The 19,385-nt window shown below is 44.1% G+C and overlaps 1 protein-coding gene across 3 annotated transcripts in view; it reads right to left on the reverse strand.

Annotated features, from left to right (window-relative positions):
• The window catches only part of agrn (agrin), a 241,438-nt gene that overhangs the window by 35,226 nt on the left and 186,827 nt on the right, over positions 1 to 19,385 (reverse strand). For 2 of the 3 annotated variants that reach the window (XM_029505947.1, XM_029505945.1), the window contains exons 11-20: positions 18,639 to 18,781; positions 18,104 to 18,209; positions 15,182 to 15,295; positions 14,572 to 14,736; positions 13,355 to 13,498; positions 11,869 to 11,993; positions 11,632 to 11,737; positions 6,985 to 7,428; positions 4,545 to 4,670; positions 119 to 246 (exon numbers count right to left, since the gene is read on the reverse strand). In XM_029505947.1, the coding sequence (XP_029361807.1) occupies positions 119 to 246; positions 4,545 to 4,670; positions 6,985 to 7,428; positions 11,632 to 11,737; positions 11,869 to 11,993; positions 13,355 to 13,498; positions 14,572 to 14,736; positions 15,182 to 15,295; positions 18,104 to 18,209; positions 18,639 to 18,781 (1,601 nt within the window). The remainder of the gene's footprint in view (positions 1 to 118; positions 247 to 4,544; positions 4,671 to 6,984; positions 7,429 to 11,631; positions 11,738 to 11,868; positions 11,994 to 13,354; positions 13,499 to 14,571; positions 14,737 to 15,181; positions 15,296 to 18,103; positions 18,210 to 18,638; positions 18,782 to 19,385) is intronic. The other variant, XM_029505946.1, reaches the window with a different exon arrangement.

Below are 19,385 nucleotides of genomic sequence, written 5' to 3' on the forward strand. Positions count from 1 at the left end.
GATGCATTAAAAGCCAGAGTTATTGTGGACAGGTTATGTGTTATAGCAAGTTTAGTGTTGAATTATCATCGGCCCCAGCTTGTGCACGGCAAACACCACTTGCTGTTACGGCACTTACAGCGCTCTCTATGCTGCGGGCTGTTTCTCCAAACAACTCCGACTTGGGGTCCTCCATCTCAGGAGTGTAGAAAATCTCTTGGCCCTCAACCTGGTCCAAGTGCAGGAAACCACTGAACCTCATGGTGGCTGAAAAGAGAGAAAGCGAGACAAGAGCGTGTGATACAGAAAAGACCACAGGTCGAACCTTCCTTTATCACTCACTTCCCACTGCCTTCACACGCTGCCCATTCTGAGGTAGTGCCCGGTTTGGGTTAGTGATGGATTCTGTGTTTGTGTGCGTTTTACAGATGGTGGTTAGTGAGTGTAGAGCTGATTGTGTTGTGGGGGGGGTGTTAAAAAGCGCTGTAGGCTAACCCTTTATTAGGGTTTATTGGTGAAAGTTGTGGAGGTTGTGGTGGTGGAAGAGATGGAGTGATATGAGGAAAAGAAAGAAGGAAGAAACAACCAAGCAGAAGGACAGAGAGAACGGTGGAATACTGGGCCAGTTTTACCAGACCGAGACTTGTCCCAAAAGCTGGCCGAGGCATGGAGGGCTAGGTAAAAAGACAACAAGTTAGACGGACACACAAATACAAGGAGAAAAACAACACACACAGTAAAGCGGAAACAGCCTACAGTCACTCTCAAAAGTGCCTCCTTCAGCAAAGAAAAAGCCTCCCTGTACAACCTTGGGGGTTATGTTGTCCAACATTTATCAACTCTTTATACAGTTTCTTCTTACTGCTGCCAGAGAGGAAAGAGGTTGAAATAAATTCTGAAAGTGAAGGGATTTATGTGTGTGTGTGTGTGTGTGTGTGTGTGGTGGTGGTGGGTGGGGCTGGGGAGGTTGGAGAACAGAGCAGAGCGTGCAGGGCACTGATGCCGGGTTTCCACGGCACTTGTAATCAGCAGAACAAATTGCCCAAATCAATCATGGCTGCCCCTGCCTGAACAATGCCAGGGAGAATGGGAAGAGCACTTGTATGATTATCGTGAAAGATAGCCGTAATTGTCTCCTTAATGCAACCAGACCGGTGACTGACACAGCTTGGTTAAGATTGCATGAAAAGGACAATAGTTACACCAGACACAGGTCTGCCCTGCTCGCATTCCCCGCTGTCCCCTCTCGTCTCTACAGTACTTTCACAGGCTGCACACATTGATTCAGATGTGACGGCGGCCATAAAATAGAGGCAAATGGCCGAGGTTTGGTCGATAAGATGAAGGGGGAAGAAAGAAAGAAAAGGGGACAGCGAGAGATCTCACTTTTAATCTGCAAAGAAGACAAACATCAGAGAGGGTGATTTTCCAGCCCACTGCCGTGACGGACGTAAAGAGAGAGAGAGAAAGATAGAGGGAGAGAAAGAGAGTGATAAAACCAGGGACAGAGCTATTTGAGATGAGAGCTATCAGTTTCTAGTGAACTGTAAAACATAATGGATTAGTTAGATTTCCCTGGGCACAAAGAGTTTACAGTAGCTGGAGCTTAACTTTCACACGAGCACTCGATGGTCATTATCTCTGATGCCCTACGAATTCTGCTGCTCTGTTTAAATGTAACATATGGAGGGCATTATGTGATTTTTTTAAGAGCGCATTACGCTAAGGAAAGAGGTGCGCTGGCCACAGAGTTCTCAGAGAAGATGTGAGTGATGACATACATGTTTTATAGTAAGCTCCACTTTCAACCGCTAAATCTAAAATCTTGGTTTTTGTTTTAAGACAGGCAGGTGTCCTGTGCCAAAAAATGGAATAAGAACAAAGCGATGGCAGCTGGTGGATATTTTAGCATGAAGAACATGTCACAACTAACGTGCAAACGATGGGCTAAAGGACCACAATTAATCCACCTATGGTGCTTTAATTGGTAACACATGAGCTGAATGAACTATTGATTGCTGATGTGGCAACATTGCTGGCTGAGATATTTAAAGGCTTTAGTAGATTTGTTACCGCTGTTGCTTCTACGATTGCCTGTATTTGGTGTTGTATCCCATCAAATCCAACTTCATTAGACGAAGCATTCCAGTGCAGGCTGTGCCGCAGTGAAATAGTCTGCTTTACTGGGAGGCCACGGGAACTTTATGTCAGAACTCCAACTCTGCGCACTATTTTGTAACTTTAGCTCTTACAAGTCATGACCTGTAGCCTCCATGAGAGACAGATAGAACCCCCATGGGGGGTAGAGAGATAGAGGTTCACAGGAGGAAAAGAAGCCCTTTTATCTTTTTGAACCAAGTCTGGCAGAAGGCACAGATTGGTACACCAGTGCTTGTTGGCCTGTGGTAGTTTCCCAACTCTACTCCAGAGAGAGAAATGAACTGATGCAAGACTGGGCTGGTGGAGAGAAAAGTCTGAGCTATAGCTCAAGAGGGAGATACTGAACACTGACTGATAAAGAGAAAAGATGACTAAAAGAAGATGTGGGAGATTCAAAGGAGAAAGAAGGTGAGGAAGGAAAGAAAAGGAACCGATAGGCACGCAGATGGTTTTTTATAGTGTGATAGGCCTAAAAATTTGATGCTGAGTCTTGTGTCATATCAAATTCTGGAGAGGGAAGCATTACATGAAAGCACTGCTGCAGATAAAAAAGATAGCACCTGTTCATCTGATTGTCAAAGGCTGATGACACGATATCAGCAACCTTACATGGCAGCTGGATTTATCGCAGGCAGGGATCCATCTCAGCAGACACAGAGGTTAGAACCTATCAGCACCATCCGAAGGCAGAATTACTGGCAGCTGTGCTTTATTTTAGGTGCATTCGCCACGGTGCCTCTTCTTATGCATAAATTTTCCCTAAATAAGACGTCAAATAACGTCCACCGACATGCTAACTAGCTCTCAACTGTGATTTGTTGTTGTGTTGTGTTTCCTCTTCGACGGCTTCCTTCTACTTCATACGACAGACAGATGGTTCATCTAATTACCTGCCAAGTATTTTTTGAAAGCGTCTGCCCTCTTCCAAACATTTCTGAACAAAGCCTTCCCAGATGGTTCAGGGTAGCAAACCATCTGACGTGTCAGGTAAGAATATTCTATATTCTAACCTGACATGTCTCCAAGCACACATTCAAAATAAAAGTACATCGAGTTGTTTCTCAATCTATAAAGGTGTTAAGGTTATAAATTTTGTTTAAAATTGAAGCGAGATAAGATGAGAAACAGATGAGTATTCTGTGCGGCACCCGAAAACAAAAACATTTTGTTTGCACAAACATAAGAAAACACAATTTACACCTTCATACTAGTCACGTGTCCGCTCCTCTTCACACACACGGTAATTGTTATATGTGAAAGTGTATTTCTTTATACGTAGGCCATAATCTCTGGTTTCAGCAGGCTTTAGCATACTCATGGGATTGTAAAACAGAGAAGATCTTTCTCATGGAGCAGAGATAACGGCTAAAAATAATTGAGCAGATTGATACTTTTCTCATTATTTACTATTGCATTCACATGCTCCCAATTTGTGAAGCTGCATTCATGCGTTGTTGTTGGACTCTGGGATTACCATAGAAGCTACAAAATTGCATTGCCATTTACTGAGAATTTAAGCAAACTTGCTGGTAACTGATTATGTCAAATCTAAATAGACACCAGGTAATGGTTATAGGCTAATACAATATTGTAAATAAAATGTGTGCAAAAAAAAAAAAAGAAGAAGAAAAAAAAGTATATGCAATATGTCAATTTGCACAATTGACCAAACCATCAAAAGTTTGTTACCATTCCAAGAATGAAATTAATTATGCTGACATACCAATGCACTACAAGTACGGATCTGGAACTAGGAGACGAAAAGGTTAGCTTTGCATAAATACTGGAGAACTGGTGGAAGCTGTTAAGCTAATTGGCTACTTGCCTCTTGGCTCCTGATCCACACCCAATAAAAACCAATTCCAATCTCACTCAGTAAGAATTAAAAAGTGGTAAACAATTTCTTTACTTGGCAGTGTCAGTTTATGCTGCCATCAAGTAGGAGGAAAATAGGAATGCTTGCTAACTAGTTTAAAATTGATTTTACTGTCCTATTTTATTTGGTTTTCATTTTTGTTATTTTAGGTCATGTTTTTAATTTTACAAATCTTTTGTTTTAACTCTGTAAAGCACCCTGAATTGCTGTATTAATGAATGATGCTGCACAAATAAAGTTGCTTTGCCTTGTCTAGTCGATATTCACTCACTTCATCTGAACGGTCTGATACTAAAGCCCAGAAACACACGTCTTTCAAAAAGAGATTTAAGCTCATAAGAGTGCATTGAGTCAGAGAAGCAAGTGCAACAGCTAACAGCTGGTCCAAAACAGATGTCAGGAGTTCAGCTCTCTTATTATATCTTATCACGCCGTGCCAACAGACAGGAGACAGAGGACGAACAACAGAGTCATATCCAGGTGATCAGAGGGGTGAGAAAGTGTTTTCTGAATTTTTATTTTGACTTACAGGGGCAGTTGGCACCCTCTGGAGTGCTGGATGGTGTCTTGCCATCAGGACAACAGCCGAACTCTGTGTTGTCACAGGATGATCTGTCCTCGGCTGTGGGCACAGTGGTGCTTGCCATTGTGGGACCTGCGGGAGATATAGAGGGCAGCCTAATAATTCACAAAGCTTCAGAAAATGAATTGATTCAAGGCAGCTTATCTCAGGAGCCCAGAGGGGAGCAGTTTTTATAAATCACAGGACACGACAGGACAGGTGGCGTTCCTTAGCTTAAAGCCTAGAATTTCCTTTGTTTCTTCTAAACTTTGCTCTCGTTCTCAGAGATGGTTGTGTGTTTTCAATCTCTTGACATTACTATAGGCATCTGTCTGGGGCAATTACCTTCCATTTTCATGGGGATTGATTTTACACCTGGAACCCCAGAGAGCACAGAATGGGCCAGGTTGGCAGTCGTGTCACATATAGAGCATTGTAAATGTGAGAAGGGATGATTGATCTCCACCTGTTGACTGCTGATTGGGTGACTGTTACTCCCAATGCATCCCAAGAGAGAGGAAAAAAAAACCAAAACAACTTGGTGTACCGGACACTGTATATCTGGGTATCTTGGGACATCAAAGGTTAGCCTTTCGCTCTCTGAAGAATGATAATGCACAACAGCAGCACACCTCCATCCTCTCTAATGATGGTGCTGGAGGAGGGCTTGTCTCAGTTGAAGCGGTGCAGTTTATGGCCACAGAGAGATTAGAAATAATCGCTGAGGCAAACAGCGAGCGGCTAAACAAGTTGTAAAGACGGCAGAGGCAAGGACATTCTGCTCAAGGACTTGCGGTCATAGGACGTGAGAGGAGGGTAGACGAGGTGGGGGCAGGTTTATAGGGCATTTGTTGGTGTGTGGTCTGCAGATTTACAGATGCTGAGCTGAAGAGGAGAGTGCTGCTGGTGGAGAGAGGGCAGTACACAGCAGCCAAGGGGATGCTGCATGACTCCAGTGAGAGCCATGAAAGCTGTCAAATAAATACACAATCACACAAACACACACACACACACACACACAGCCAAAGATGAGTGCAGATCTCAGAGCACCTCAGAGGATACAAAAGCACAAATCTGGCCAGCTCATATTTATATATTTATGTGCACTCTGAATTGGTCAAACTTGGCCAAACATGAGGAGAGACAGATAAAAGTAAAAGCACATTTTTGATGCGCAGATCTCTTTGTGGGGACGTGTAATTGTCATCCTAACTAACCTAAACCTGTTTCTAACCTGAAGCCTAAAGCTAAGGATTAATCCTAAAACTGACAAATCACTGTGATGTATTGCTCATCTGTACTTATGTACTCCATCAGACCCCACGAGTATGAAATGTGTGAGCATGCCTCACAGACACACAATTACAAGGACACGCAAATTATGCAGTCCAATGTTGTCTATGTTGAAATCTGCACTGTGAAATTTCGTCACCAGCTCGCACTACATCAAAAGGTGTGCAGGCTGTAAAAAAAAAACAAAAAAACAAAAAGACCAAAACATTCAGAACACTTGGGTACACATTAATTCACACACACACACGCACACATACGTCAACACACTTATACACCCACAGCCACAAGACACTGGCTCTTGTTGGAAGGCAAGCTACATGCTCCTCGCGTCACCGAGCAATCTGGTCAGCCACTGACAGGAGAATAAATCTAAGACTCAGGGAGAACGATTTAGAGGGAAGGAGGAAGAATTGAGGAAGAGCCCATTGGGGGCCATGCTGTTCCATCAGTCCTATTGCGTTATGGCATGCTGGCAAGGTGGATGGATGGATGAATGGAGAACAACATCAGGAAAAGAAAGTTGTGATTGAAACATCTCCGTCATCTGTCATTGCCTAAGAGGATGTCAAGACATCACAGCTGGCTGTTACAGTCAGGAAGGCAAATCAAGGAAGATTTAAGGCAGCCTCCACACACAATTGCACCTCAACCTCTCAGTTGCATTGGCATGTTGAGTCAGGCTACAGAGAATCCCAGATGTGGGCCAACATTTTCATCTGGTCTGCCACAAGTGTATTTTACAGAGTTTCTTTTTTTCTGTTTTTGCTAGCTGTTTAGACCAAGCACGCTGGTGGTATGAGAGAAAACAGCTTGGGTGATGCAGCAGTGGTGAACCATGCAAATACGTTCCTCTCTGTCTGAAATTGAGATATACATCTTCTGGAAACTGAAATGACACTAACAGCATGTTTACAAAGATTTGCCTGCCAGGCTTTGACATTCCTTTCCTGTGGCCGTTACAGTCAGGATTATGTTGACAATACTTCTGTCAGCCTGTGCTGATGTTATTCAGATTTTTAGCAATGGCATGATTGTTGAGCCCCTTTTTACAAAAAGCCCATTCCAGAAACACTAAAAGCAACGTGGGTAATGCATTGAAAGAGCAGGGATTTACCGGTGGGCTCCTCTGCCCCACTGGCCTCCGTTGGGATGCCGCTACCCATTTCCTCCTCCAGCTCCTCCTCTTCTTCAGTCTGGTCATCCCCGCTTGTGTCCCCGCTGCCTGAGCCCTCAAATGAGGTCACTGCAGCGGAGGGCACGGGGCCGCTGCTGTGGGAGTTGGAGGATGTGGTGGTGGCAGCAGTGGTTGACTGTGGAGGCTGCGGCTGGGTGTGGATGTTCTGGTGGTGGTTCGCTTGCGTACGGTTGTGGGTGAAGGTGGAAAAGTGGGTGGTGGCTGGGGGCGCCTCAGTGGTCTCTGTCTCTGCGGTCCTTGGAGGCAGGATGGCCCATACCATGTTTGGGTGGAAAGGGGCGGCGGTGGTGATGGAGGCGGCAGCGCTTGAGGTGGTGGTGATGGGGTTGGGGGTTGGTCGCTCTGCCAGCTCGGAGATGGTTTCTGGTGGAGGGAAGGGGAGGAAGCAAGGAATGGATGAATGACTGAGCAAAGATGGAAATGTTTGATTTTGTGTCACCTAACTACATTACAATCTCGCAAAAAAAAAAATAAAAAAAATCAAACAAAGGCAGATTAAAGCATAACTACTTAATGATCACTACAACTTGATGAAAAAACTGTACCTCTGCACTTAATGATACTAAATGACTTTAAATCTTCCAATCCATCTCCCCGATGCACAACAGTGTCATTATAAATTCACATTTTCATTCATTCATTCATCTTCTACCACTTATCTGGGTTAGTGGACAAACCACAAGTAATTAAAGTGCTTCATCTACAAAGTGAATATGGGATGTGCCGACAGATGACTTACTGCTTTCCAAGTTACATGCAATGGAGTCTGTACCAGCTGCAGATGAGTTATGTTGCTAAGATACAGTAGGGTTAAAACATTCCAGTTGGTGCCAGCGCATCGCTCGTAGGGATTTGTGTTCGTGTGTGAACACATATGGCATGTATTTGTTTGTGCACTATTCATGTAAGTGTGTTGTGTGCATGCTGTGCCATCTCCTATGAATTATATATCCATATTCAAATGGTGCCCTTCAGTAGTGGAGCTTTAATCACCACCAGCCAGCGCCTCTGGTGATGAATGATTGATAGAAATGGGGCAAAAAAAGCCGGCTTTAACTTTGACTTCAAAGACGGCAGACTGCAGCTCAGAGTGCATGAGCATCCATCAACGCCACCACAAACACTCCTCTGTCAACAAATATAAACATGCACACACACACAGCCAAAGAGAAACTATATCACAAATGAGGAGAAAAGAGAGCAGGCTCTCTGCAGAGACCATCATCACCAATGCAAAAAGCTCTGGTGCAAAAGGACAAACTGTCTGTGATAAAAGAACGATAAATAGGACAAACACTCCTGTGTGGGAGGAGTGAGCTGGCAGGGAGTTGCTACCTAAGTGAGTCCTTCAGATTCAGCGGAGGCACACAGGCATGACAGTATTGTCGTTCCTCCTCTATTACTTATATGTCCCATGAGCATAGATTTGTATTAAGATGTGGGTAAAATGAAAAGATAAAAAAAAAAACCTATACCATAGTTGTTCGACTCATTAGGATTCATCTAACAATATGCGTAGGACTTAATTACACTGCTAATCGCTCATTTGATCCGCAATTATTCACAGAGGTGTGAAATGTGATACCTATTGAGGCAGCAGCAAACGCAGGAGACTCCCAGGGTGTCAGCTTAAAGATCAGCAGATATTTGTTGAGAAAGCGATTTGGAGGTGCGTGCATAGAGCAACGATGCTATCGCCAAGAATAGCGTCATGCCTTGCCTTTCCTCTTGGCTACACCTGTCAGTCAGGTACCAAACTTAGCGTCAGCTGGCTCCCTGGGAAGTGCCTAATGTGTGTGCATATCTCGAGCGGCGAGCTACTGTGACATGGGATAAGGGAAGAAAAGCACACACACACACATCCACATCTGAAAGAGCAAAAAGCATCAGCACCAGCACAGTCAGCTCAGCTGATGCTTCTTTTAATCAGGTTTAACAGTCCATTTGCCTGTGTTTCTGCTTTTTTCCTCTCAGTGGAGCAATGGACAGCTGTGTCACAGGGTGCGGGGGAAAAAAAGTCATCTCATCCTGCCTCAGCCGTGTAGTTATAGTTGAAAGGTAGTCATTAAGATTGTTTGTGGTGTCGGCTTCGCTTGGCAAGAAGGAGGGGCAATATGGATACAGGAGAAGAGGCGAGAGAGACAAAGGAACTATAGAGCCAAGATAGAGAAAATGATAGAAACATACTGCCCGCAGAAAGGGATGGAACCAGGATGAAAGAGCAGGTTAACAAAGGAAGCCGTGAAGTAATTATGCAAGGTAAAATGAATGAAGGAATGAATCGTGAGATAAAATCACAGGACATGGAGCAGAAATTGTGAAGTCAACAGAACCCTGACTAACACGCAGGCGGATGTCATATGCTGGCTCTTGTTGCCAATTTGCTGCAAACCTACAGGTGATAACACCATATGGGAGAGGTGGGTCATTGCCAACTCAGTGGCCATTTTCCCCGGTTGCTAGAATTTGTTCACTGGCCCAAATGTCCTCCCTGTGCTTGGTGGAGTAACCCCCCCCCCGTATTTCTCGAATATCTTGAGCAAAGAAGGCAGTAAAACTCCCCCTGTTGCTCTGAGTGAGGCTGTGAGATTGTTAGCTTGGAGCCTTCAGACACAGATGGGTAACATCACAGTTAGCTGCAACTTCTCTGTCACTGGCAGAAAAATTTTAAGGCAGCGCTAACTGCAGGATTCTGATTTTCTTTTCTCTGCCTGCCAATTAGTGGGAGACTATGCAGCAGAAGTCACGCTCTGCGGTATAATAAAAAAGTTGCAGTGGATCAATGATGTTAAGAAAAGATCAATATTCACTCATTTATATAAGCCCTTGGCATAACGCTCTCATCAAACACAGAGCAGCTTGGTGAGCTTTAGGATGTCACATTGCCAGGGCCCCGGCGTCTGGAAGCACTGCATGGGAGCAGCGGGAGGAAGGGCGAGGCTGGGCTGCAGCGTAGCGAGGGGTGGAGGCAGAGCAAATGCTAATTCGCACCCAGCCACATGTGAAATGAGCTCGGCATCTAACCCCCAGCTGACAGCAGTGGTGGAGCAGCTACCCGCGGTGCGACTGCGTCCGGGAAAAGAAATTAAAAAATCCTCCATGGCTGTCGTTGAGCCCAAGTGCCTTTGCCTGTCCCTCCCCCCAGAGAGTTTGCTAGAGAAAGAGTCCGCTGAGAGGCATCCTCTTGCCTTTTCTGCACAGCAATGCGAGGCGAGGGGATTACACGCAACCCCACAATTTCATTGCCAGGCAACAGAGGAATGTGAAACCAGACTGGATTTTGGCTCTTCTAGCTGGTAACCCACGGCTCTGAATTTGTAATTACCAGATGTTCAGGGCCTTATCAAAGCCTTGTTGATCTCTTGCTGAGCCTATTGGTATTTTTTTTTTTTTTTTAAATCTGTGTACCTGCAACTGCAGTTCAAAAGAGACAATGCCAACAGCCTTGCCTCCTATGGTTGTGACCTAGTTTGGGTTTGACAAAGAGAACCTGAGGGAGGTTGGATGAAGAGGACTCTGCTTTTTTGTCACACCATATTTGGTTACTTGATCTACGCTGGCTGAGTGATGAGGTGAATGAACATTTTTGCACCCAAAAATGCCAGACACCTGGCTGCGGCTCATGGCCAGACCCGCACAGCTGGCACTTCTCTCCTCCCTACACTTGCCCGCAGCATCCGTAGAAGCCTGTTGTGACACAAGCTGGCAGCCAACTCAACAACTTCACTGTACATGAAAGCCATGCCCTTGGCACACGTCCGAGCGCCAATTACGCGGATCCAAACAACATCCATCACCCTCTGGACCAATGAGGCGAGCACTGTACCTTTTACTCCATGTACACGCACATCTGCCATTACACTGAAAGCGGCAAGGTGTTCCTGGTACCATAAAGTCGCAAAGGGGATGATGCATTTCCCATCAGTGCGTGTGTTATGTGTGTTTGTGTGTGTGTGTCAAAATGGTGCTTAATCCCAGCAGAGGGCAGAGAGCCCTAAGAGGAAGTCATTGCCATCAGTGCTTTCATCGAGGATTGTACAGCTCAAACTCCAGTCAAAGTGCTCAACCCGTTGGAATTCAAAATTTGCTTTATTCTAATTTCTCTCTGTTGTAATACATGTTTTTCTCCTCACCATGTCCATGACAAGGAGACAGGGCCTTATTTTCCCTGCACTCTAAGCACTGTGAAATGAACCAAATATTTCCTATTAGTAAACTACAATCATGGAGCTTCAGAAGCTGCAGTTTTCGAAACAATGAAAACCGAAATTCCAAGAAGAGATTACAACATATGACGAATATAGACTCCTTTGAAAAGACAATCTTGAATGCATCTAATCTCATCGAATCAGTGAAACTGCTGTGATGTGCAGGTAATGTTTTGTAGAGGGATTTCAAACTAAATATGTGTTGACGTAGCTGTGGCTGTTGTCTGAGACAGAGACAGAAAGACGGATAGGAGGAGGAACAGCAGGAGACAGCGATACTGCTCATTATCTTCTGATCTGGGCCTTACAACAGCCATCCGCATGGCGTATGATGCTTGCCGGCATCACTGGGGCTCACCTGTGCACTGTCCGAAGTGTTCCACCGTGATGTCCTTGTCCTGCCTGCAGGCTATGGTCCTCAGCTGGCACTGGTCGGCGTAAGTCACCCCATCTGAACCGCACACCTGCTCCACAGTGACAGAGATGGAGAGAGGGGAACAAATGCTAGTTCCCTGTAGGCCACTGAAGCAACAGCTTTCTATTTATAACTTGTGGATTAAGTGCTTCTTATTTCTTAGGTGCGAGCCGTTCCCACCTTGGTCTTGTTCTTCTCATCGCAGTCGGGTGAAGGGCACTCGCAGTGGGCCTGGCCGTTTAGCTCGATGCAAGAAGCTCCAAAGTTGCACACTAATTCTTCACACGAAGTCGGAGCCTCGGGACCTGTGGAAGACACGGGTTGTTGTTGTTGTTACGCTTTCTCTGGAGTTCAAACATCATGTTATTTAAAGAAATGGAGAATGGCAGCTTTATGAATTCTGGTTGTTGCAGTTGTGTTACAATGTGGAGTTAAATTACAAGTTAAACTGGCATGCATAATAAATGTTTCACAGTTACAGAACTCCTGCTTGTACTTTTATTTAAGTTACCATGGGTTTGGTCTTTTAAACTGTTGTTAAATTACTTTCTCAACATTTCCAAAGCATGATGAAATAAATGTAATCAAACTGAAAATTTCCTGCAACCATGTCATATACTATATTAATGATTATACGCTTAGTCCACTTTCTTGTATGAGAACATTCTTACGGGGACTTCTATCCAGTGAAAGATGTGACCCCCTCTTTGTGTCACCTGGTTAGTTGGTTTAGCATGCACAAAAATGCTTCTATTTCAAAACCAGCACAAGCTGACAAACCCTCAGAAATAGCACTCTGCATCAGCGGTAATGTAATCATAAAATTGTCGAAATCCTTGTATCTCACACTGTGTGTCTTATTCATTGTTTCACAGACCATATTTTCCTGAAACTCCAGGACAGACAGATGTTTCAGTTATGTAAAGGTGTGCACTCAGGGTATTTTTTCCACAGAGCCTTCCTGAAACTCTCCAAAGGAGCGTTTGAAGCCTTGGAAGCTGTCGCAGCAGGAGCTTCTGCAGGGGAGCCCAGCATCAACTGGCCAATTGTGAGTGCGGGGTCTTTACTTTGTTGCAACATCACAAAAGCTTGCGGTACCCCTTCACCCCTTGGCTTCTGCTTTCATGTGCTACCACCTCTCAGTATCTTGTCTTTTCATCTGGCAGGGTGTGTGGCAAATTGCCCCACCACTGTGTTGGGACTGCTGGCTTCATTAAGTGTTTGACTTCCAGTCGATATCTGATGGTGCATCTTAATCAAGGAGCTGCAGGCCCCCACAGCAGGAACTAAACTTTCCTTCAACTGGCTTCTTAGCTTGCGCAGCCTCAAGAGCTGTTTCTATTATTAATCTAAATCTAATCAATAGTCCCTATGCAGGAGTGTAAACATATGCATTCAAATGAATGGAGCATGATGGAGGGGAACTAAAATGTCAGTGGAGTGATATGTCAAGCACAAATCATTTGTCCACTTGAGTATTTTCCTAATCACCATCGATTAACTGCCTTGTAGCCGTCCTTTTCAATAAACCAAATGGATCTGATACAACAATGGCAGAAAAGCATTTTAAAACACTGAAATGAAAATGAAAATGAAAATGAAAATGAGTGCATTGAAACACTTGTGCTGAAACTGTACCTGTTAGCTTGTTACTCTATCTTATTACCTTTGTCACAGCCATTCATGCCCATCCTGCTTCCATCTGGACACATGTTGCACTTCATGCCCTTCACTCCCGTCTTGCAAGAACACAGACCTGACATCTGCTCACAGTCATCCCGGACCGAGCCTGTGGCATCACAGTTACAAGCTGCCAGAGAGGGAAGGGCAGGGGGCGGGGTAGAGAGATTGATGAGAAAAAGGTATCAATTCAGTAAAGTGCCGGGACGAGGGCTTAGAATAGCTTAGTTTATATAGTGCACATAGCGTGTTAGAGCCAACCTTGGCCCCTGAACCCTGCATCAGCTACATTATTGTCAAAGGTTGGCAATAGTTCATCCAGCCTCAGGGGCTGTTGAGGGAGGAGTAGGAGGAGTGTATAGCAGAAACTCATGAAAACAACCTGAGGGAAGGACAACCCCATCAGATTCCCTGAATCAGTGATGTGTGTGTTTTTCTTCCCTCTCCTGTTGAACCTGGTATTGGTCTGTTTGCAGCGTGTAAGCCCCGCTGAGGTCAGGCCACAGGTGATGCACCTGCAGACTTCCTGCTGTTGACTGGAAATGCTCTGCAGCTTTGGAAGCATATTTCCTATGATACCTCATTGGCAGGGTACAACTTGGTCAAGCCCTGATCCCAGTCGTCGCTTGAATACAAATGAATAAAGTTCTTTCAATGCAGTTTAGATGTGATTAAAAGACCACACACATATATGCACAAAAACAAAAACTGGTAGGTAACCTACTTATTACTGTGTACAACTTCATGAATATTGCACTTACACGTAAATACTTGTGTTGGCTCAAAAGCATGATTTAGAGTGTTTTCCACTGGTTTTAATTATCCAGATTTCAAAACCTCTGTGTCAACAAGTCAGTTTTAAAATTCTGATTAATAGCAATATTAAATTTCAAAAACCAGTTCCACTACTGTATTGCTTTTTTTTTTTTTTTTAACTTTGAGAAGAGTTTTTCCTGTCTTTGTTGATGAGTAGCTCTGATGAACATACCTCCACCTCATATGATCAACAGCATGTAAGTAATGTCCCCGTATTTTTGTATTTGGAAATCTCACTGAAGCAAAGGTGTGATATGTGATGTCTCAAAAACCAGATAAAACTAAAACTCTCTGCATGACCAGATAACGTAACGTATGACCACCTCTGCTGTCGTCTGCTGTAGTACTCCGGTCAGTATGCATCGATAAAAAGAAGTGATCGCTTACGCGTGCAGCCACTCATGTTCTCTGTTACGATGCCGCGGAAGTTCCAGAAGCCCGGCTCGCAGCGGTCGCACTTCTGTCCTCCAACACCTGGCTTACAGGAGCACTGGCCGGTGGCTGGGTCGCATGTTCCCTTGTAGGAACCGTAGCTGTTACACTGACAGGTACCTGAGGAGAACAGAGCATCACCCACTTCATGTTTCTCTGTATTTGATAGACACAGTTCATTTATAACCTAGAATGGCTGAATACCTCTTGCATGAGAGAGACTGTAAACTCAGCTCAAATGTTGGCCATGGTGGATTAATTGTGTTTAGGTTTGAGTTCGCCTTCCTGTCTATCCCTCTTTCCTTCCACACATACTGTATCCTGGAGCAGCGTTTTCTGCTCCATCTGTCTGCTATCGTTTGTCAAGATCAGATGAGGAGATTTTTTTTTGTTGATACAGTGCAACATTATCATAATTATTCCTTGGATTAGGTGAAACATTTCCCGCTCTGCAACTTTGGAAGTCTGACTGCAGTCAAGGACAATAAGCCGATGCTGACAATGCTGATGCAGCCTGATACGATCATATGTGTTTTTTCTTTTTTTTTTTTTAATGAAGACTCACTGGGACATCCAGCCTGCTCCACTCCTAAGGCGGCCGTTGTGTTGTCGGAACAGCAGCCATACACTGACAGACTGCAGTGCTGGGGTGCTGTCAGCTCAGGCAGGGATGTTCCTACTGATGAGGTAGGAGAAAAAGAAAAGGGAGGGGAACAAGGTATGAAGGAGAGAAAGAAGAACACCAACATTTGAGTGGGATTTAGACAACACAATCTCACAACAACATGTAACTTTTTTTTTTTTTTTTGCCAACGATGAGATTGGCTTGAGGGGCAGAGGTGTAGAGGCTGGCAGCCGGCTTCAAGATAACAATTCTATTTTCTACTTTCTCCACAATAGCTCAAAATCAGGGGGAAATGATGCTATTACCTCCAGTGAAAACAAACAATGGCACTGCTGGTGAATGTGTGGAGCTGACATTTACCACCTACTAGGAGGCATGTTCTCTTCATTTGTTCTTGTCTAATATTACACAATCGTGCTGCCACCCTACAACCTCCCATGAAAAAAAAAAAAAAAAAAAAAAAAAAGAGCCAACTGCATAATGTGAAGGAATATGCCAAGCAGTTCTTTCTGTGCTGTGTGTGTGGAGAGCTCCTTTGTCTACTGAGGCGCCAGCCTTCATACCAGTGTGACAGCTCTGAATGTGCAACTGCATTCAACAAAATGCAAACAAATTTTTGGTTCCCAAAACCTGGCGCTTCCCCAAAAGAATGAGAGGGAAGAGGGGAGAGGGGGAAAAGGAGAGTTTTTTTTCTCTAATTGAGAAAAGTTGCAGAGATAGAAAGCTCAAACCTTTCCTTTCCTTTCTTCTCTGTCTCTCCCTATTTCCCTCCCAATCTCTTTTTCTTGTGTTTCTTGTGTTGCTCATTTGGAGTTTGGAGGCCGGAGATACGGGGGCTATAAATCACACTGTTACTGGTGTGGATATGAGTTTCAGCCTAATGGTGATGACTCGGCTCACTCTTTTTTCCAGTGCTTTTCCACTCCAGAGATGGGCTTTGGACACACTTCATTTAACTTGCCACTTTCCAGCCTTCCATTAAGCTGTCTGTACTGAGCATATTAGGACCAGGACAACTTTTAATTTCATATGTTCTTCTACCCTTCAAGGATTTTTTACACTCCAGTGGCTATTGTCTGGCACAGTGCAGTTCATTGTGACATGTAATATTACGCTCACGTTGTCAAGGTCCTGCCGCGAACGCAGTCAGTCCTTCATAACCCTGCAACGGCACATCTACGTGTTTTTGCCTGTCTAGAAAGCCAGTATTTTTTTTTTCTACTGAAATCCCTGACCCAGATTTGAGTTTGCAGGCTGCTCTTGATGATGGGAGGAGGAAGGAAGTCCCATGAATGGAAACTTTAGAAACATCTACGCAACAGATTACACTGTTGGCATCATATGTAAAAAAGCTGGGAAAAAAAAAAATCATTGCTTTTCTTTTTTTTTAAGATTTTTTTCTGGCCTTATTGCATGATACAGCTGGAAATGGAGGAGAGATAGCAAATGACACGGGACCTTGTCGCTTCCTGTTTGTGGGGTGTGTGCAAACTACCCATAATTCCACAAACGGTTGCATGCTTTGATACATTTCTGGAGTTGAGGTCATATGAAGTTTCTCCTTACATAGCCAATGTGGAAGGCAGTGAAAGATTTGAGTTCCCCCCCGCCCCCAGTAGGAGAGGAGAGCACTGAGCTCCCGTACCCGTGGAGATCTCTTCAAAAAAGAATTGATTATCCATGGATGGCAGAGAAGTGTGACAGTCAGTGCCCAAGGAGGCCAGCTTAGGAAGGAGAAGAATCTGCAGGAAAGTGTGTGAAAACACTGGCAGCACCCTCTTTCTTACTCTCTTCAACTTCCTTCATCCTCCTCGTTTTGACCCATGGGGAATCAAACAGGCTGGAATGATCACATAAAATCCCTTAAGTGCCTTTTGCTCTGCTCTCAAGACCTGAGCCAGCATCGGAGTAAAAGCTCTTCATTTAAAACTGCCATGGAGAGGAAGAACTATCTTTTGCTACTTAACCACCGATCTGGCAACTATGCTGGCTGATAAATGCTGTTCATTCACGCACAGGGAGAAAGAGGGCTTTTATATTAAAGTAAGTGGGGTAAAGAGAAACCCTTAGGACTAAGAATCTTGTGAGCACAATTTAATGGTATAAATTGGAAGAAATTGGGGGCAGGAAAAAATGTATCATTATTGCTATCAGCTTGGTCTATGTACATTCGTGGAAATGACAGTAATAAACACACAAAGCCCTGTAGTGAGTGAGTCTACAAATTGTGCGACATAGTATGATGTGTCAGTGGAGATGTCCCTAAACCCCAGTGAGGCTTTCTTTTTTAAATATTATTTGGTAGAACGAGGAAGTGAAACGTGGTTGGCTCTCTGCAAGACAGGAATTAGCTTCCAACACTCATGCAACCAATTAGCAAGAAGCCATAAGCTGCACGTGTGCTCACTTACATTAAATGCATGAACAGAAATATATGTAGCCTGTGCAGTTATATAACAGATGCATCACTCCATATTCCCGTTCCTCACCTACAGGAATCCCAAAAGGCATATAAGCAAAGTGAATAAAGGCAACAGAGGGGCAGCACAGAGAATAAATGATGAAACACTGATTCAAGCTGGTTTTATGTTCGCATTACTTGGGCCTGTGAGAGAGATTACTGCGCAGCAGCCAGCCTCAGAGGACCGGTCACTTTCTACATACAAACAAGCCTTGTGAATTAAATCCTCATCAAATTGCACACATCTACGATGTTTAGACATGACCTCCTTCATTTCATTACAGTCCAACCGCGGACTGTTACTCCTCATTAATGGGTGAAATGAGTGGAGAAATGGGATGCTGATGACACTGAGTGGGTGAGGCTTCTCGGCTTTGCAGCAACATTCACTCTCTACCAACCTGCACAGGGACCCTGATTCTGAATCAACAGGTGCTCTTGCTTCTCACATCTGGCCTTCTTCAGCTCACACTCATTGCTGTAGTTTCTGCCATCTGAGCCGCAGACCTACGAGGGAATAAAAAACGTTTAGCATGCAATGGTTTAACAAAAGACTGCTCTGTAGTTCTTTCTGGAAACGGATTCCATTAAATCAAAGTACACTTTTTTTTTTTTTGTCCTCTCAACTGCACTTTATGGACTTTGACAATTTAAATAGATAGATGATACTTTAATAGTATGAATAAGTCTGAAAATGTCTTTAAAGAATTAGATTTTCTTTCTTTGCTGATAGAACAATATGAGTCTTACAATATACACTGATTTGCGCTTGTGTCAGAGCTGTGGAGACACAGCTGTTCCCAAGAATACTTCGGCAGCAGTGTGTGCCTGATGTCTGTGTTTTCCACTTTGACTGACCTGTTGCTCTGTGAATTTATTGCGATTTAGGGACTAAACCATGTAAGTGGCTGGAGTGGGTTTTAAAGGCAGCCGTACCGGATTGTGAGGCACACTTTGGCAGGTGAAGTCGCAGATGCAGCGGTCCTCCTCCGCATCCTCATCCCACGAGCCACCAAATGTGCGACAGCGGTCCTGTTCACAGCTGTCCACACCTGAGCCTGATCCTCCTGAGCCACATTCTGCGTGATACACAGCATAAACACACAGAATCACAAACCAGGGAGATGTCTGGTCTGAATCAGTGATTCAGATGAAAACCATGTCCTAGTTTCATTTCTCTTTAGGTTAAGCCTATATTTGCATCACATTAGTAGCATCAAAAAGTTGAGGCAATTTACATTTCGCTCAGGCTGGCTCTAGGGAGAGCGAAAAAGAGCAATGCTGATAGAACAAGATAATGACCCACCATAGTGAGGACAAGAGATTCTCTAAATAAATTAAACACAACATCTCAGCACTAACGGTGAGGCATCCTTTTCATTTCAATTAGATAGGAGACAAAAAGGGAGGGAATTATTAACTCCGACAGAATTGCTGTCAACCTTATATAGGTGCCTGCTTCCTGCTATGAGAGCAAACCTAATTGCAGAGTGTTCTGAAAAAATGCAATTATCTCGTGAGACGTTAAAGAAAGTTGTCCCTGCAAATCTTTAACTGCTACCCTGGATGGCTTCTTATTTGTTTCACAAGTGCATTTTTCTCAATAGACATTATTTTTCTGGTAAAAGGCTGTAATGTCGCAGGATTTGTGCTTTCAAAAAAAAACTAGCGATTTTTGACCTG

This window comes from Echeneis naucrates, chromosome 7, assembly GCF_900963305.1.
Source record: "Echeneis naucrates chromosome 7, fEcheNa1.1, whole genome shotgun sequence".
Classification (NCBI taxonomy): Eukaryota; Metazoa; Chordata; class Actinopteri; order Carangiformes; family Echeneidae; genus Echeneis; species Echeneis naucrates.